Source organism: Mytilus trossulus, chromosome 10, assembly GCF_036588685.1.
Source record: "Mytilus trossulus isolate FHL-02 chromosome 10, PNRI_Mtr1.1.1.hap1, whole genome shotgun sequence".
In the NCBI taxonomy this organism is placed as follows: domain Eukaryota; kingdom Metazoa; phylum Mollusca; class Bivalvia; order Mytilida; family Mytilidae; genus Mytilus; species Mytilus trossulus.
The window spans coordinates 37,025,312-37,047,088 of NC_086382.1; the positions used below are offsets into that span (position 1 = coordinate 37,025,312).

The 21,777-nt window shown below is 30.2% G+C and overlaps 1 protein-coding gene across 8 annotated transcripts in view; it reads right to left on the reverse strand.

The window, feature by feature from the left end:
* Positions 1–1,368: 1,368 nt before the first annotated feature.
* LOC134687300 (dynein axonemal heavy chain 1-like) overlaps positions 1,369–21,777 on the reverse strand; it is a 106,651-nt gene continuing 86,242 nt past the window's right edge. For 6 of the 8 annotated variants that reach the window (XM_063547473.1, XM_063547468.1, XM_063547472.1 and 3 more), the window contains 4 exons: positions 20,655–20,765; positions 18,750–18,761; positions 6,367–6,601; positions 1,369–1,622 (listed from right to left, as the gene is read on the reverse strand). In XM_063547473.1, the coding sequence (XP_063403543.1) occupies positions 1,501–1,622; positions 6,367–6,601; positions 18,750–18,761; positions 20,655–20,765 (480 nt within the window). In that variant the 3' untranslated portion in view covers positions 1,369–1,500. The remainder of the gene's footprint in view (positions 1,623–6,366; positions 6,602–18,749; positions 18,762–20,654; positions 20,766–21,777) is intronic. The other 2 variants (XM_063547469.1, XM_063547474.1) reach the window with 1 other exon arrangement.

The window sequence follows — 21,777 nt, forward strand, 5'->3', positions numbered from 1 at the left end:
AAAGCCATAGGGTTGACACACTTACATTCTCTACATTTGAACTCTGGTGGATAGTTGTCTCATAGGCAATCATACCACCTCTCCTTACTTTTATAAAGCCTAGATGTTTCATTTTTATTATTTTTGTGTGTTTTGTATTCCTTTTTATGCAGCTGCCGTAGGCATGGGTGCATTAAGTGTTATACTTGACTGTCCTTCCTTCTTTCCTTCTGCCTTTCTTTCCATCAGTTCTTCTATCCATCCCATTTAAGTTTCTGCACTCTTGCTTTAGTTTGCCTCTGACATTCAAATTTGATAACTTATGCACAATGCTTAGAACCACATCACACAGACAGAGTTTGAATTCAGGTTGTGAGTGAATAAGGCTTCTATCTAACTTGGACAATTGCAAGGCTTGAGCAGGGGCATTCTTGTCCTCATACTTATTCTTCTATCATTTAAATGTTCATAGTGTTCCATATTGGAATTCTTACACACAAATATTTCTTTTTTTGTCATTTTTGTCATTTTTTTGTCATTTTTGTCTTTTTTTCATCTTTGGGTTTCTCTAACAATTATATCAAGTTAATCAAACAAAACAGCAGTAAGGTAGCCAAAATTTTATTTTCAACAAGTAAAAATCTTACAAGATTTCAAATCTTTGTAGAAATATATAATTGATTATTGAAATTGATATTTGAAATTGACATCAACAATAACAAGTGTATAAATAAGTATTAATATAATGCAATGCATGGACGGATTTAAATTAAATTGATAATTCAGCAGTTTAAATAAAAATATAAATACATCAAATATTTTTCAATTGTACAGAAAACACATTTGCTAAATGAAAAATAAACTTTTCAGTCTTTAAAGTAACAAATATGTATTGTGTAGAAACTTTTCAAAACATGACATTCAAATAAACAAAGAAAATATTTTAAAAGAAAGAACATTTACTTTGAAAATATTTAATGTTTATATGTTTCATAAAGCATCAATTAAATTCTATCAATTAAAGTTCTCAAGTTTTTGATAAACCAAAAGTAAATTTCATTCAGATCCAGATATATCAAATTTTCTATACCATCTAAAATGGTAATGCTTACGTACATAAATAAATAAATAAAATAAAATAAAACAAGAAAATAAAACTTCATAGTTAGATTGTAAAATATCACAGCAGAAAGAAACAACATGTACAAGGCACAACAATGTTCTTATCTTGTACTCAATATGCATGACTTAACTTTCCCATATTGTCACTATTTATTATTAAAAAAAAATAAACCTTTTTAAATCCTCCATTCTTATCATATATCATGCAAAGACTTTTACCAGGATTTTTCATTAGTAAAAATTCAATTATTTCAATTAACTTTTCAGTTTTGTAAGTCTTTTGCTAATTAAAGTTCAAGCTGATCTATGTACTTTGAAACTAATTACACTGGTTCAATACATATGAATTCGATCAAGTTTAAAGACAATAATTTTTCCGATTTAAATGTTTTGTAAAGTTTAGTAGTTGAGTGCACATAACATTGCAACTCCACGTTTTATCCAGTGCTTCTGTTCTTTATCTGTTGGAAGTTCAACGGAAAATACGAAGTTTGTAGAGTGACCAGTGGTTGACAGAGTTCCTGAAAAAAAGCAGGAATAAATTTATTAATTTGTTTCTTATTGATGATTTCAATAATACAGCATTACAGCAGTGCTGTGCACCATATATTGCTGTTCAAATTTATCCAATGATTTAAGCATTCCAGCAACTGAATTCAGCAATATACAGTACTGTAAACTGTTCTATTATGGAGGTCCATTTTACCATTAGTTTTACATTATTATAGGTCAGCTATTCAAATTGTATAGATAATTTAGGAAAAATATTATCCATGGAAATTGAATTGCTCGAATTCCAGTAATTTGGATTCTATATCAACTAAAATAATAATAAAAAAAGAAGCTTGTATTACAATATAAAAAGAATTGACCACTAGTAAAAAATTTGGAGTTTAAAATTTTCTCCACCAATATAATTGAAAATAGAATGAACAAATTTTACCCCAGGGTAGAACCTTTAAAATGCAGTGGGTCGTAATTAAATAGTTCCAAATATATATAATCATAATAGAAAATGTTTAATCGAGGAATAAAAGCGATAAAATAGAATGGTCATTATTTGAAGAGCTGACAAGTTTTTATTGTAATATCTAACAGTAAAGGTCTATAACGTGTGAAGTTTATGTGTACTTAACTCAGTGGGGTTTTAAATTAAACTTATATCATGATTTTTTTCCTGGGTGAAAAATTGGGGATAACAAATGTATTTAAATGACCTTTACATCCACTTCATTTGAACTCTGATGGGTAGTTATTTCATTGGTAATCATACCACCTCTTAATTAAGTCTTTTTTCTTATATCTAAGATCTTTCTGATTTTCTGATAATGAGGGGGGGGGGGGGGGGGGGGGTTAACGACATTGTCTACCCATGAGGACCATGCACAGTTGGTCATTCCGTAATATTGATAGCTTCAAATAATTTTTCTGCATATATAATCATATATAATCACATATTCTGTCTTTTTAAATGAAAAATCTGTTATTTTCATGGGTACAAGCAAGAATTAAAATTTCTATTCGATTTTTATATACTAGTAAATGACAATGACATCTAAATGTGGTTTAAAGATGTCCAGTGGCAAATTTAATATTATGTGTATCATGTTTAGAAAATATCAATGTCATATGAATAACGGTGCAAATTTTTACACCTTGATAAAATGGTATCAGTTTGCAGGAAGGCATATCATTATACCCAGACACATTATTCTGACTCCAAGCCAAACAGTCTTTGCTTATACTTGTGATGAAATAAAGTTAAACATATGCCAGATTTTATGTATTGTCAAGAAAATGAGAAAATTAAATATCTTCTTTGTCCATCAACATCAAAAGAAGTAGAAAGCTTAGGGTCCTTTTTTAAACAGGTATTAGAACTGAGGGCACTCTGGGGACTCTTGATTTATTCATATTAATATAGTTGTATATCATATAAATATATTGCTTTGCTTTTTCACTTTTTATGTTTTATGACTAATGTTTTCATTTGGTTTTGTTTTTTGAAATGTATTTTGTGTATGTTTATATTCTTTGTCACAAACTTATTATTCAGGGTTTACATGACAATAAATATTTGAAGCTAAATGCTATGCAGATAAGATGTAAATAACTTTTTACAAGTCTTTGGATTTGACTTGAATTGAGAATGAGCACACAACCTTCTGCTCTACTTGTGAACAAAACCACATACTGTAGAAACATTAATGCTTGTGGGGTTAAGATTTTAACATTTTGTCTCTATTTAAGATTTCATGGAGACTTAATTTCATGGTTTTGATTAAATGGAAGTGATATTATTTGAAGGTTATATTTTCATGGGGGTTAAAATTTCGTTGTTTTGTCTCTATAAGATTTCATGGAGACTTAATTTCGTGGTTTTGATTAAATGGAAGTCATATTATATCAAGGTTATATATTCATGGGGGTTAAAATTTCATCGTTTTGTCTCTATATAAGATTTCATGGAGACTTAATTTCATGGTTTTGATTAAATGAAAGTGATATTATATGAAGTATTTTCGTGAGTGTTAAAATTTCTTGGATTTATTCTATCCACGAAACAAAGGAAATTAAATCCTCCACCAAAATGTATGTTACAGTATGTACTTTCTACGGTAATAGTTTGCTTGTTTATAATTTCTTTGTGTTGGAATTTATACCAAATAAAAATTGAACAAAGATGACCATTTTGAGTCCATGAAAAAATCATCACCCCTCATACAGGAGTTTCAAACCCCCTCCACAAAAGTTTATCAATTTATGATCATGTGCAAATCATGATGGGATATAAATATAAATCATTAGCATATCAACTTTTTTTTTACAATTCTCAAGTTTTTATTTATACATTATGGATTATAATCATTACAAATTGGTAACCATAAATTATATGTCTCATCTTCATGTCAATAATACAGCGCGACAGCAGGGTAAAAATATAGATCCTAGTAAACATACAAATCAATATGTAATTCTATGTATTTAGTGAGGTTCTCATCTCAGGAAAAGTTTGTTATGGCTTTCTGTGAAATGTATGAAATCATACTTTTAATCTTATCCATTTCAACAATAAATGACAGTAGTAAATTTTGATGCACATCAGGGAATAGCATATTTTGATGGCACTAAGAAAAACACTGTTGTAATAGATTTAGATTATGGAAAACTTTTATGCCTCAACTTTGTTAGGACATTTTGTTTGGAATTAAATGGTCCTTAGCCTGAAAATTATGAAGTTTTCTTAAAAAAAAAGAACCAACTTTTTAATGCATTTTTTGAGACATCTACTTTTAAACTGATGGATAGAAGAAGTTTAAAGATGGAAACTGTTAATGAAAAAGTTAAAACAACAAAATATTGCAATGTACTTTTATTGCAGTTCTTCACCTTAAAAGAGGCTAAATGATTTTCAAAACTTCTCAAAGAACTATTCCCTAAACATGAACAACTATGTTAAGCCTCTAGTTTCAGACTATAATGATAATAACCCCCATAGTAGCTTGTTTGTCGAGGTGTAACAAAACTTTATGTTCATGCAGCACCTTAATTGCAGACAGTTATTTAAAGTACTGTAGTTTCAGAAATTATTGTGATTTTGTCATTTTAGACTTAAATGCAATTTTTTTTTTTACGATTTTGAGAAAAAAAAATTTCAAAATGCAAGTTTAAATGATTGTGTTTATAACTCTGTCGCATTATTTGCCATTATTTCTGAATTTACAGTACATGAAACCTTGCACCAAGTGACAATGGGTAGGCTGGACAATGACATATAGTTGTTAACATCCCCATCCTTTAGGTCTCTGGTGGATAGCTGTCTCATTAGACATCCATACCACATCTTCTTAGTTTTTCATATTTATATATAACTCAGTTCGTCACAATTATAATTGGATCGTCAAACTACAAACTCACATGCCGGTGAATATAAAGTGACAAGTAAAATGGTAATCAGATACATCTCACATCTGATTCCATATCAAACAGCTGATCTTACTACAGTGAAACCTGTTTTAATCGAACCTCTTCAGGACTTGTGTTCGATTTTGGCTGATATTCGGTTTTATCAAGTTCACAACGCAAACAATTTGATATGACAGTGCTTAAGAACATGTTTGGTTTATAGAGGTTTTCGCTTTATGCAGGATTCTGTTTATCCAGATTTCACTGTACAATATTCTTTAATTTGCTACTGTCTATTTCGGGATAACCATTTTAAGATTTTTCATTGAAGTACAATATTCTTTTCTGTCTATATCTGGATTAACATTATTTAAATTTATCACATGCAAAACTAAAATAAATGTTGTAAAGGTGTCCTTATTGATTGAAGATTGCTTTATGCTGTATCAGCACAAAAAGGCTTTTTGCAGCAGGTGTCTTTATTATCTTATTGTTTAGTTAATTGCTGTTAGTGTGATCATACCTGCCAACTGTCACTATTTGCGGGAGACTTCCATATGGAAATTTTGAAAGAGCAACTTTGTACACAATTTTAATCAAAACCATTAATTTTACAATGACTAAAGGCTTATAAAAATATGAAGAAGCCAAAAAACAACATTAAAATGTATTTAAAGGCCCCCTTGAAGTTTTTGTTTAGGTCTATGGCAGCCATCTTGCACACAAAACCATCATGGGGGTTTTGAAAAGTTGGCAGGTATGCTGTGATTTTTTTTTTTATTTTGAGTTTTTTATAGAGAGTGATGTGTGTTTGTTTAATCTACATTGACTAGAGGTATAGATGGAGGGTAGAGATCTTACAAAACATGTTTAACCCTGCCATGTTTATGCACCAGTCCACAATCAGGAGCCTCTGGTCTTTGTTAGTCATGTATTATCTTATATTTGGTTCACTTATATATTTTAGAGTTTAATGTGATGGCCTTATTTGCTGAACTAGTACTCATTTTTTATGTGGAGCCAGCTGAATCCCACCTCTGTGTGTGGGATTCTCTCGCTGTGTTAAAGACCCTTTGTGACCTATGGCTGTTATGTGCTCTTTGGACGGGTTGTTCTCTTTGACACATCCCCTATTTTCATTATCAATTATATTCATATGAGTATAGAAAGGAGAGAACTGAGTAGGCATACAAAAAACCTTTGTCTATCCCATCCATCTACCCTCCATCCTTTTGTTTTTCATCATCAATAAATTTTTGCCCTTAAAATTGTATATACACGTATTATGGGGTCAGATGCAGGGTTTTTAATGATTTTTATAAATCTGGATAACTGTCCCTTCCCTCTGTAAATACATACCAGCTCTTGTAAGTGTTTTATATGCAGGACAGTCGTAGACTCCTTCAAGTGGAGTTTTCCTATTGGATTCAGGTTGAAGCCAAAGTACTGGCATTTCAGTGTAAAGCTCCTTTGGACGGGACTCTCCCAACATATGGCGAGCAAAATCCCAGCGACATCCCTCAGCATACATTCCATAGATATAGCATCCATCTGCTGGACTTTCTTTCAATTCTTCCCTGGCTTCTCTCTGTACCTATAGAATCAGAAGTAAGAACTAATGAAGACTAAGTCATATTGAGGCTATTTATCAAATGCGCATTTAAGATGGTGGATTTGATATTGGTGTTGTAAAAATTGTTCATTCTGGTATATCTAACTTAAACTTAAACTTAAATATATATATATATATATATATATATAATTATAATAATAATACTTTCTGACTTAGTGATGTTAGATATTTAAATTCAATTTTTTTACTTAGAAAAACTTAAGGTTGCCTACATTAACAGTGGTACTGTACTGTAAAAGTGACATTTTTAGAACAATTATAATTTTCTGCCATGCCCAGAATTCAGGATTTTGTGTCTATTTTTTTTTTTTAATCTTTGATGGTGGGGAAAGTGGTAGAAATGACATTTTCAGAACTATAGTTTTATGCCAGGTATGCAGGTTTTTAAGCCTTTTTGTTAAAATTTTGAGGTGGGCTAGTGGTAAAAGTGACATTTTCAGAACTATAATTTAATGCCCAGAATGCGCCAGAATGCAGGATTTTGCATCTAATTTTAAAAAAATTGTGTTTTGTTAGGTTTGGGCCTGCTTAAATCTCTAATTGGCCCCTTCAAACAAAATGAAGTGAAACCCCTGATAATTATTAAATCAATAGTTTTAAACTGTTGAAGAATGTAATTAACATGCTTTTCAAATAAAGAGGGGAAAAATATGGTAAATTCCACTTTTTTTCTGTTATGTTAACAATAAAATCACATTAAGATCCTAGTTTATAAAACTAAAGAATTGTGGCTTTGATTTTATTGAAAGCAAAAAGTCTTTTTTTAATGTTAAGTTGTTTGAAGTGGGATGTTAGACAGAGATGAACAAATAAAGGACCAAAAAATAAAAGGATCTTTTACTTCTTTATCTAATGAATGAATGTTTTAATGTAATTTTATGAAAATGTTAAAATTAGTATTTTTTTGTTAAATTTGCTTTTAAAATACACTGAAGACTAAGTTCAAGTATCAAATCCTATACATAGAAGAAGTTTAAAATTAAGACAATACTGGAAAAAAGTAAAAACACAAAATACTGAACTCCGAGGAAAATTCAAAAAGGAAAGTCCAAACACATCAAACGAATGGATAACAAATGTCATATTCCTGACTTGGTACAGGCATTTTCTAATGTAGAAAAAGGTGGATTGAACCTGGTTTTATAGCTAGCAAAACCTCTCACTTGTATGACAGTCACATTAAATTCTATCCCATTGTCAACGGAGGGTGAACAAAACAAACATACTCAAAGAGTAAAAATGTCAAAAATAGGGGTACAACAGTCAACATATTTAATAATTTATTTTGAAATATTCAACTATTTGGTTAATCTTGATAAACAAAAGTGAATGTGTAAATAAATTAAAATATCATTGTAATAACATAACAGTAAAAAAAAAGTGATGAAATCATTTTCCTCTCTACATTGGACATAAATCTTGATGATTTATCGATAGTACAAGATATATACAAAAGTACTGATCAATAACTATGGTAACAGCTTTATAAGTAAGGAGGATTGTTAAAGGTTGATTTCATCGTAAATTTGTTATTTAATCAATTTTGTCAACAAATATCCCACCATAGGACATTTGAGATAAAAATTCATAGATTTCATCCAATTACAAAGACAGATCTTTTTTCTTTTTTATGAGCAATGAATAAATTGATTACTGCATCTATAAGATATAAATCGGTCTATCAGCTGTGACACCATAGGCAGAGAAGTTAATAAATAAAATTTATGTTGAATCATTGATTTAATGAAAATAAATCTCAAACTTTAATTAATAAGGAAAAAAAATCACCAAATAAAATGCTGAAGAATACATGGAATTCACTATAGGGAAGGACTAGGACTTATTTGTTATTTGGATGGAGAGTTGTCTCATTGGCACTCACACCACATCTTCCTATATCTACTTATCCTTATTCTTAGTTCTACTTGTAAAAATAATGAGCCATATATAAAGCAGGTTTAAAAATCAAAACTGCATCTTTTATTGTAAAAGAAAGGACATTTTTATAGCTATTCAAAATAAACAATTTCACCTTAAGCATGGTAATGACTATAATATACCTATACAAACTGATAGACTCAAATTTTCACAACATCATTAAAGTGGAGTTAAAGTCTTATAGGATTGTAAGTATGTTTTATTTTATCACCTTGCACTTTCACATTTTGACTGAACAATTTGTTCAATATTCTGACCAGTTGAACAATTTGATTTAATAAAACAAATTGCAATTGGGTCAAAATTTTGAATGAGTTGCAATTGGTGGATAGCAACACTAACAGTCAAGTCACTGTAAAACATATAATTTGTAACAGAAGAACATTAATTACATGTACTAGAGTAACAAGTCTCCTAAGTAACACTTTAAGTTAGTGAACTTGCTTCTGAGAAAAATCACTTAGTCCAAGCTATTGTAAGACAATCTCCTTATGTGTAAGTGTCTAATAACCATTATTTCATGTATTAGAAGTGAATCCTAAAGCTATTTCCCTAAATTTGAATTTCTTTTAAATGATTTCTTATTACAGGAGTCTTATTAGTCTCCTCAAGAGGGTAGAGGCGATGTCGTCCCAAATTCCCAGAAAAAAAACCCTGATTATCAAACTCTTAACAAATAATGCATTTTTTAAGTGATCCTGAAAAGTTTATCACTAAATAAATTCGCAAATCCCCTGAAGTGTAAATCCTGAATTCCTGTAAAGTAACTTAGTAAGCATTAAAGGCTCAATCTGACACCCTAAAATGGGTCAAAAATTTACCCCCTCTAGTGTCAGAAGCTGGTAACAGACCTGTATTGAAATATTTTTTAAGATTGAAGACTCATTATTTTGAAAATACATAAGTTTCAAAAGTATATTGTATTATGGATATTTATTAAGTTTCAAATCTCATTTTGTATCATATTACCTCCCTTTTTTAACAAACATGACCTTGCTTATAATGATACATATGTCCTCGAAAATATCAGATAACTAGTATTTTTTAATAAATATATAATACATGTAATAACAAATTAAAAAAAAATTGGAATCCATTTTTGTTGATGCAAAACTGTTGACTGAAATTCCCATTAATTGTATAAAACTTAATAGGATGTCAATATTGTTGTGTATTATGCAATACTAACACTCAAATGGAGATTTTTTGTACTTAATATGAATTAAATAATAATATACTCAGTGCCAATAGAAAAGCAACAACTGCATGCATCTTCCATTATAAATTTTAAGATATTCTTTCTACTACAAAGATGAAAGATTATCATAATACTTTTTAGATTATCTTAGAATATGCCTAACAACACACATCTGACAATTTTCAGAGACTTTCAATTTTAGGATCAAGATTTCTGTATATCCACATTTTAACTATACAGTGGCGGATCCAGATATTTTCATAAGTGGGGGCCCACTGACTGCCTAAGAGGGGGCCCGCTTTGGTCATGTTTCAGTTATTCCCTATACATGTATAATCAAACAATTTTTTCCCAGAAAAGTGGGGGCCTCTCCTCCTTAATCTGCCACTGCTATAAAATTGTAACTGGCAACTTTGCACTACAAATTTCAACCATGGTTAACCCTTCTAGCAAATATTTTTATCATTAATGTAATTTAACAATGCAGGTTTGCATTTGGGCTCAACATTTGGGGAGGATCAAATGCAATACATCGATTGATTGATTGATTGGTATTCGCTTTACACTGCGAAGCCAATACATGTGTATATGTAAATTATTTATGATTTTTATTTTTACAAGAAAAAAGTTTAAAATTAGTCAATGCAATTCAACCTGCATGTGCAAGTGATCTGTGAAACTGATTTTTTTTATACATTGTATAGCCAGACAAAACATAGAATAAGTTTTCTGGTTACAAGAGCGCAATTATTTGTTTACGTTTTACCGGTAAGTTTTTTACCCCAAGATAGTACTCAGAATAGAATCCTAAACGGCTTCTGATTGGTTGATACAGGATTGGAATTACATTTAATCGAAAGCTAATTCAATTAGGTTTAAAAATTGCCGAAAATCATATTCACATTTTACGAAGTATAGAAAATATCTTCAATTTCTGCACGTCGGAGCCATTAAAAATATGCCTTTTTCATTAAGCGAAAAAAGTAGACGATTTTTTTCAACTGCATTTTAGGTCAATTTGAGCCGCATGACCCTATATTTTTTTTGGGTTGTAATGCAAAACTGGCATTTCTAGTAACAGGAACTGCCACCCGTTTTTCCCTAGTTTGTGTAGTCTTCGAGAAAAAAAATACGGAACACTAGTGGTATCCTATGGAAAATGCATTACGAATAATTGCGCTCTTGTAACCTATAGAGAAATGACACTTTTTTTTAATAAGGCTTTGAAAAATATCAAAAATTGTCATTTTGCTCGGGAAAAATGTGAAACAGTGAGAAACGGGGTCAAATGGACTTTCCATCGACGGGAATTCATGCTATAGTCTGTTTCCTATTTGTATTTATTTCTATATCTAAATCTAGGGTGGGCTCGAATGTCGACAAAGTATGAAAAGAATGCAACTTTTTTGTCGTATCTACTGTTTTTATCGGAAAGAGCATGTATTTATCTTGAATTTGAAGGTAAATTTTGGTTTTTAACCTTAACGACCGTGTCTCAGTTGCTGTTCTAGAAAAAAGCTAATTTCGTGAAAATTGGCCAAAAGGGTCCCTAAGCAAATACCAATGATTTAGTTAAATTGCAAAGTAGAAAAATTAATCTTGGCATTGAATATCGTAGTCTAAGAATAGTTTATCTGGCCAAAGTAGAAATATTATCATATTTTCAACATTTGGAAAAACTATAGTCTGTTTCAAAAACGTGTTTTTTCGAGAAATGGTTTCATATATAGCCATTCTTCAAAATTCGATGTAGCTTTTCCATATCAGAACGGTTTTGTCGACAATATGATCAGTGCTGGATGACCTTAGAAAAATTAGGCCAATAAATTAACATTATCTTCATGTCTCTTTGACCAGTACCGTATTTGGTGAAAAAATCAGTTCCAATTTTATGCCTGATCGGCGGGCAAAAACTAATTCTCCAAATTCAGAGAGTGATCAGATAATATTTTGAAGACGTGATATCATCTAGATAGACGCCAGCGCAACTTTTGGCGCGGGCGCTTAATTTTCGGAAATTTTTTTCACTACCGTATAGGTTACAAGAGCGCAATTATTTATTTACGTTTTACCGGTAAGTTTTTTACCCCAAGATAGTACTCAGAATAGAATCCTATACGGCTTCTGATTGGTTGATACAGGATTGGAATTACATTTAATCGAAAGCTTATTCAATTAGGTTTAAAAATTGCCGAAAATCATATTCACATTTTACGAAGTATAGAAAATATCTTCAATTTCTGCACGTCGGAGCCATTAAAAATATGCCTTTTTCATTAAGCGAAAAAAGTAGACGATTTTTTTCAACTGCATTTTAGGTCAATTTGAGCCGCATGACCCTATATATTTTTTTGGTTGTAATGCAAAACTGGCATTTCTAGTAACAGGAACTGCCACCCGTTTTTCCCTAGTTTGTGTAGTCTTCGAGAAAAAAAATACGGAACACTAGTGGTATCCTATGGAAAATGCATTACGAATAATTGCGCTCTTGTAACCTTCTGCATAACGAGAACCAACATAATAAGAAAGATAACTTTCTTAAGTATTTTCACTGATTAGTAAATTTTACAGAGAGCTTGCTGTTTAATAGTTTTGTCCCTCTCAGCTAATAGGATTTAGGTTTAAGTGCTAGATGCACTTTTATGGTAATATATTCAAAATGAAGAAAAGATAATAAAATGAATGTATCTAGATATAAATGCATTTAAAGTAGATAAATTTTTATTACTTTAGCGAAAAAGAGAAAAAAATACATTTGCTGGTAAAATCAAATACAAAGAAATTTGAATATAAGTAGAAAAGTAATATAGTATAGATAATATATGTTGATGACAACAGAAAAAACGTCATTATTTCATAAAACTGACGTAAACTGGATAAAATCATAAATTTGATGAAAACTTGAACAAAAATGAATGGAAAGGTCTATGCACTGCCAAGTACACATTTGGTGATCAAAATCTTATGAACCTATAAAGCTTTGTTATTTTCTCATTATTTTCTTTTAAAAGTTTAAAGGTCATTTCTGTATAAAAACAGGTAATCAAATATACTATTAATTTTACTCAGAGTATTTTTTAAAGGTCAACTTTCTAACTTAGAACTGTCTGTGGTGGAGTGCGTGTCTTGGACACAAAATAACAAAGTTTACAAAATCATCAATACTGCACATTTACTATAACAAAATTATCCATATCATGATCATCTACAAGCTCTTCTTACATAAACTTCATGACAAATTTATAAACATCTTATTGAATTAATGTAACAAAAGACTATTCCATTAATAGTATTAATTCATTTTAAACAACGTCATTTGCCCAATATATTAAATCAACAAGATCAATCGTGACAAATTTTATTAAAAAGATTCAATTTCAGATTAAACATGTCTCCCACAGGTCTCAAAGGCGTTGGGGCTGTTGTTTACTTTATAAATATAATTAAATCTTATGGCTTTATTTTCTTTATTCTTAAGATATGAATTAAATATGATTTTTTTGTTTTTATGCTTTTTTGATGATACAAAACCATCTATGCAGACAAAAGTATACAATGATTTTTTAAGACACTTGTAATAAAAAGATGGGGAAAATCCTGAACATAACTTCTTAGAACATGTTCTGTTACATTTTTAACCTTGACCTTGTTATATCAAATAGGATAACACCTCAGCTTTTCATGTAATATGTCCTAAGGTTAAATAAGATACATTGTAGCATAAATGTATCAACTCTTCTATGGATATAGTAAATTTTAAGTGTATACTATACTTGAACTTGGACATAAATTTGTTCCATTAAAAGTCTCACTTTGACTTTAAGATGAAGAACAACAATAAAAGCACTGTTCCTTTGATTTTTGTGTGTTTTTTGCTTATTTTGTGTCATTTGTAGATATTGTTTTTCTATTGTTGTAAATTTAATGCTTGGTGCTCCAAATTTGCAATGAAATGTTAAGTACAGTAGTTTTGAAATTTGATAAATAAAAATGCTACAATAGAAGTACTATAGTCTTTGCTGTGATACTTCCATAGAACTATCAACTTATTTATATGGTTTGTTTTTTAACTGTTTTTACCTGATTAAAATCCCTTGACCTAGCTGTGCATTGATTGATGTTAAAATACTGTAGTCAAAAGTAAAAAAAATAAAAAAATAAGACTATAAAGACTTGTAATATAATTATGGGAAGATCCTGTACAACTTCTTAGAACATGTCCTGAAACATGGTGGATAACTTGCTAACCTTGACCTTGTAAAAATCTACACAAAAACCTCAGATTTCCTTGTTAATATTACATGACCATTATATGTTGTTCTGTAGTAAATTCTTAGTGTATATCTAAATGTCATAAGTAAACTGTATGATGTTTGATACATTTTCAGTACCTAAGTAAGTGTTATTATCAGAGAAGAACCAGAGAATACACTCTTGGTCAACTATAACAGGGGCGGTTTCAGCCATCTAAAAAAAAAAGGGGGGTGGGGGGTGGGGGGTGGGTGGTGGTTCTAACTATATGCTTCCATTCAAATGCATTGATCCTCCAAAAAAAGGGGGGATTCCAACCCCTGTAACCCCCTGGATCCACCACTGTATAACAAAGACTAAGGGCAAACAGAATGGTGACCTTATAATGGGGAAGTTTAAATGTCTATTAAAAATTCTTAGTTTTAGTATATAGCATTATAGGTGTACAAGAAATATGCACATTTAATACCAAAAAAATCCTCAAAATGTAAACATGAAGTCAAAGTGTTATTAAATATATGGTTATAGGAGGACTGTATTATATGTTAACCATTGACAGTAGGTATAGACAAATACTGTTGGTATAGGGTATGTATAAGTGAAAATAACAGTTTGACAAACAAGATTATATCTAATTATTTCATGTCACAATCTTCCTTTGGAATATGTATAAGTTATAATGTGTGATTTATTATTTATTATGTAAAATGCACTTTCTGTATAAAATTTTAGTTGCATAATTTCATGTGAAAGTTTATCTTGATTCCTTCAGTTATCATGTTGACATGTTTTTATGATAATAACTGAAACAAGTTGCTTTTAAAAAAAAAGTCAATACGTCAACCTTAGGCTTAGAACTTTTTTTTTGTTAATTAATAATTCAAACGAGATTTCAACTGAATTAAAATTTATCTCTCAGTGTTTTTCATAAGCATGTGTGTGGAGGATAAGCATTTTCTTTTTATTGTAAATCATAACAATTTGGGAATGTTGAGAGTGGTGCAAAACATAAAGTGATGAGAAAAAATAGATAAATAGATTCCCAGACATATTATTTCTTAAAGAATAATAATGATTCAGACCATGCACACATTTAAAAAATTAATCTAGAAATAATTAATGAGGCATTGCAAACTCTTTATCAACTGTTTTTTTAAAACTGTATTTACTTTATTAAAATCTCTAGTACTTTGAATGACGTAAAACCAGTGTAGCTAAACTCAAAATAAACAAGAATGTGTACCCAGTACACGGATGCCCAATCAGCACTATCATGTTCTATGTTCAGTGGACATTGAAAATGGGGTAAAAACTCTAATTTTGAATTAAAATTAGAAAGATCATATCATAGAGAAAATGTGTACTAAGTTTCAAGTTGATTGGACTTCAATTTCATCAAAAACTACATTGACCAAAAAAATTTACCTGACCTCGACCAAAAACTTGAACCTGAAGCGGGACAGATGGACGGATGAACAGACAAAAGAACAAATGAATGGATGAATGTCAGACGGACGCACAGACCAGAAAACATAATGCCCATGAATGGTGCATAATAAAATGAAATAAGACCATGAAGACAGGTAATGAAATCAATTGGAGATCCTGTACAACTTCTTAGAACATGTCCTGATGAATTGCTAACCTTGACCTTGTTTAAAACTACACACAAACCCAAGATTTCCTTGTTACTTAAATTTGACCTTAGGATGTAGGAAATTCTTAGTGAATATCTAAATGTCATAAGTAAACTGTAATTGCATGATATTTTGCACAATATTATGGACCAAATTAAAGTTGTACTATCTGAGAAGTACCAGAGAGGACACTCTTGGTCAGCAATAAAACCATGATAAAGACTAAGGTAAAACAGAATTGTGGCCTTATAATGGGAAAATTAATGTCTATTAACAAGAATGTGTTCTTAGTACACAGAAACCCCATCCTCACTATCATTTTCTATGTTCAGTGGACTGTGAAAATGAAGCTAAAAGATCATATCATAGGGAACATTTGTACTAAGTTTAAAGTTAATTGAACTTCAACTTCATCAAAAACTACCTCAATCAAAAACTTTAACCTGAAGCAGGACAGACAGACGAACGAACGAACAGACAGACAGACAAACAGACCAGAAAACACAATGTTCATAAATTAGGCATAAAAAGTATATAGATTTAGTATATAGCATTATACTTGAAAAAGAAATATGCACATTACCAAACAAAATGTAAACCTGAAGTCAAAGTATTATTAATGATAAGTGAAAATTTTGACCTACAAGATGTTATCTAATAATTTCATGTCAAAAACTTCGTTTGAAATTTGTAAGAGTAATAATGTGTGATTTATTATTTATTATGTAAAATGCATAAAATTTTAGTTGCATAATTTCATGTGAAAGTTTATCTTGATTCCTTCAGTAAGTAATCATGTCAACATGTATTTATAATACACATGTAATAACTATGAAATGATACTAATTCCATAGGCATTTTTCTGTGGGCACATTATTTTTTTGGTTTTATAGTACTATGGTGAAACTATACAATTTGAATTTAACTAGATCTGCATCTTTGAATTTGTCCCTCCAAAAATAAAATCATGTTAAGATCAGCTTGTTCCAGACGACCAAAAAAAAAAAGAAGGGAATTTTCCCAGATGTGATTGAATTTGCACCTGACCTCCCCACAGATGTTCTGCAAAAGTCACAAACATGCATGTATTTTATTTATCATTATCCTTTGATTCAACATGAATAAGCTATTAAATGTTTTAATTGTAGGGAAGATAGGGATCAATTTACAATTACAAATAATATGGCCGCTGGTGGCCTCAGGTGTACAACACTGTTTGACAATAGTCTGGAAGTATTGCATTATCTGTGACTGCTTGCCTGTATTATTTTTGGAATACTGTGAATTCATTTTTGTTTTGGGATACCATTTGTACATGCATTTCAAAAGTGAAGGTGAATCACAAATATAAATTTTCAACTTATTCAAATAGGCTTCAATGCAGACCTGGGAAAAACCATGAAATCAAAAATATTGATGAAAATGATTCCCCCCCCCCCCCTTAATCCATGAAAAGTGGTACCCTCTAAAATATTTTTTAAATTTTCTCTTTTTCCATCTTGCAAAAGATTCAAAGAAAAATGTGAAAATTGCGCCTTATCTAATTATTATAAAAAGTCAAAGTCATTTCCTAGCTGTAATAACTAAAATCTCTAAAACAAGCTCCTGTCAGACAGTATTATAAACTACTTCGTCAACAGCCATTTAAGCTTTAAAACAGCAAAAAGATAAGCACTCCAGAAGCATACAGTTTCAGGAAATAGTTAAAACTGACTGAAAAGTTTGTATCAATACAAGCAGGAAACAAGGAATTGTTAACTTCCTGAGTATGAACCAAGGGGAAATAACTATAGCATGATACCTTCCGGAATTTTTTTCCACTTATAATCAATCTTATTAAGGGAGCTACCATTTGATTTTTATGGGGGGGCTAGGATGAAATTTGAAAAAAATAGGCAGGACAGGAGTTTTCAGTAAAAAAAAAAGGCAGGATGAGACACTTGCAAAAAAAAAAAGTCAGGATGACAATTTATGTAAAAAAAAGTCAGGATAAACTAAAAAAAAAAAAGCAGGACCGGATAGAGTGAAAAATAAAAAGGCAGGACAGAGATTACAACTAAAAAAAAAGGCAGGACCAAATTTTTCCTCCTAGCCCCCCCATAAAAATCAAATGGTAGCTCCCTAACTGTATCTGATTTCCACCTCACCTCACATACAATACATGGTATTATTAGAAATATTTTTCTCAGAATACTTTTAATACTTATCATCTAAATGAGACTATATTTAAATGATGTTTAATTAAAAATTTCTAACATCAAATTGAGTGTATGACATAATATTTGCTAAAAAAATAATTTCCAGTGGTATTTCTGATCAGTGAAATAAGCGTATTGCACAAGGTACAAATAACATGCTATGCACAATTTCAATTGGTTCAAATGTTAATAAAGATAAAATAGTCAAATATTGCTTGAAGACTTTGTAACTCTGAGTTTATTGACAGATGTACTAAGACCTATTGAAACATAACTTTCTGCCTTCACATTTTGTAAAATAAACCAAAATATTTTCTTTTTTCTTTCTTTTTTAAACTTCACATTTATTGAACATTCCAGAGTCAGAGAAAATGATTGCATGTTCTAATTTAAACTCTGATCAAATATTTTCGATTTACAGTCAAATGTCAAATAGTAAAAATATTATAAATTACTCTATTGTACTAATATTGTATAACCATTTTTAATTCAAATTCAAATTGTAATAATTTTATAATATACTGCTATGTTTAAATGTTTTATCATCATTTTATGCTAAATTAAATTCTACTGAATATGCAAAATATAAAAATCTACATCTAAAAACTAATAAATAAATGCTAACTGAATATAAAATAGAAAACAAACTCCTTTCATGCAAAGTGTTCTAAAGATAATATAAATACTATAATCCACTCAGCAGAGTGAAATTCTGATTATATAATTCACTTGACAGAGTGAAAGTCTGATTATATAATCCACTTAGCAGAGTGAAAGTCTGATTATATATGTATATATGACCAAGAAAATCCCAAGCACAGAGTTTTGCTATAAATAGTATTTTGACAACTTAATGTCATATATTGTTCTATCATGCTAGTTTTTACCTTTGGTAAAATCTAAAATTGACATTTAATAATAAGCAAATTGTAATAATTAATTAATAGAATAATCTTTAAATTAATTGAATAGTTATTACAACTAGAGTATTGTTTATCTGAGAGTGTACAAGAAAACAGCTACATCAATCTTATTACGAGAACTTGATAAATCTTTTTGTTTAATAATTATATATGATTATGTACCATCATAAAAAAAAATCAAATAAAAAAAAAATCAACTAATGATCAGAATATCACAACATTTATAGGACCATTGACCCATTGGTAAAATTGAAGCTAAAAGTCAGGAAGGAGGGTTCTAAATAAATCTATTTGATAGTTTTTTATTAACTGCTGTAGGTCTGACATGTTTTGTGTGTACCATGACCATACATATACACGACCTTGATCTATTGTTTACAAACAGTTGTGATTCTGCTATGGAGATGTGTGTCGACAGCCGTTACTATTCACTGAATGGCACACGTAAGTGTCACAAATGACAAATGAAAAATTAATTAGGAAGTACAGATAAAATATGTAAATGTTGCCGGATTAGACATATTGGGCTCCTGTAGGTTATCCCCCTTAGGTTACAAGGTCACATTTACAAATTGCCCCTGGTCACTTTTTAGCAAACAACATAGTTCTAAAATAATTCAATTCCTGCTTTTAGACATATTTTAAAAAGAGTTTCCAGTCCTCTTAAATAACACGTCAAGTGCAAGGTCGTCTGCCAAACCCTCAAGGTCACAGGTCCCATAGTAGGAAGTAAACGATTTTCCCCATAACAAACATTAATTGATGTGACAGAAGAAAGTAACTGCTAGCAAATGACATAAGGTAACACTATTGTAAAATTAAGGAAAGTTACAGTAAAGTCCCAGAACTGGAAATTGATTACCAGTATTACAGTGGGATCTAACAGAATCCAGAGCAGCAAATGAAGATCGAAACAAAGACGTGTATGCCTCTTATGAAACTTTAAATAGATATTGGAAGTTCCAGATATCCTATGAAACTTGCAATTAGATATTGGAAATACAAAACCTCCAGTGAAAAATTTAATGGTCCTCATTTTGATATTGGAAATTCAAGACCTCCTGTAAATCCTGCAATAGCCCTTATTTCTTAAATAAGTAAGTCAGGAACTTCTGAGAAACATACAATAGCCTTAATTGGGTATTGTAAATTAACAACCTCTTGTAAATCTTGCAATAGCCTTTTATTTGAAATTGTGAATTCAGGAACTCCTGCGAAAACTGTAAGAGCCCTTATTTGCATATTGAAAATTCAGGATCTCTTATAAATCCACCAAAAGCCTTTTATTTGGTATTCGAAATTCAATACCTCATGAGAATCACTTAACTGCCCTTATTTGAGTATTTGAATTTAAGGAAACAAAATATGAAAATCATGAAATACATAAGTGTATTATTATGTTCAAATTTGATTGGTTTTTGATTCATAGATCAAGGAATGAAGGGAAGGTTTGAGTAATTACTGCTCATGATACATAGTGTGATGGATAGTGGATCTTATACGTCATGGTACACTACTTTACATGGAACAAAACAAAAATTTGGAAATGAAATTTAATGACAATCTCATTCCCTAATCCCCTTTGCTAAAAATTTGATTTTGAATAGAGTCAAGAAAATTTTGAAGAATGAAGGATATCTTTAATAATGTTTTCTGAAATGAATTATTTCTACAAACCAATTCCCAGAACTTCACTATCAAAATAAAAAATGCAAAAAGAACACAAATGCAAATTTCACGTCTATTTCAAAAATTGCACCCTTTGGAAGAAGCAAATAAAAAATTCATGAAAATAAATTCAAAGTCTTTATAAATTATCCATAATCCAAGTTTTTTGCATACAAATTACACTTTTATAAAATTATTTACCTTGAATCCAAAAGAGATAGTATCAATGGAGATAATCTTCCTTCTAGCATAATTCTGTAGGGTACCAGTAAGGAAGGCTTGTGGGAAAAAGAAACCAGATATCCAGTAACACTGAAAACAAAATGGTTGACATAAAATGAATTTTTATAATAATTAGTTGTGTTAATCTACCATATAAGTAGTTAGTTCAAAAACAAAACAATAAATTTGGTAAGCATGCACCATAAAATGTAATATTTATCAGTCAATAATAATATTTCTTATAAAGTCTGTCTAGAACATTTACCTAATGTGGATACCAACTATAGATTTGCATACTTTTTATCTGTTAAATTCAATCATGTTACAAGTACAAGTATAAGAACAAATTGTGTCTTAAAACTGCAGAAAACTTCATGACTTCAAATGTAAAATTATGAAAAACAAGAGGCTCTCAAGAGCCTGATTCGCTCACCTGAAACGTTTTGCTTAAACCTTTCACAATTATTATTTTTGCTTTAAAATGCCATTTAAATGTTGATCATATTGTTTATTTGATGATCTTACTTTGCCAAACATTTCTGCTGTTTACAGTTTATCTTTATATTCAATAATATTGAAGATAATAACCAAAAACTGCAAAATTTCCTTAAAATTACCAATTTAGTGGAAGCAACCCAACAATGGATTGTTAGATTCGTCTGAAAATTTCAGGGCTGATAGATCATGACCTATTGAACATTTTTAACCATGACAAATTTGCTTTTAATGCTTTAGTTTTTGAGATATAAGCCAAAAACTGCATTTGACCCCTATGTTCTATTTTTAGCCGTAGCGGCCATGTTTGTTGATGAATCAAAACTTCGGATACAATTTAGAAAGTAGATACCCCAATGAACATTCAGTTAAAGTTTGAGAGTATTTGGCCCAGTTGTTTCAGGAGAAGATTTTTTAATTCAAGCAAGTTTGATGAACAAATAGAGCAAATTTGTCTTTAAAGGGCAATAACTCCTTAAGCGGTCAATTGACAATATTGGTCATGTTAACTTTTTTGTAGATCTTTCTTTGCTGAACATTTTTGCTGTTTACAGTTTATCTTTATCTTCAATAATATTCAAGATAATAAACCAAAACTGCAAAATTT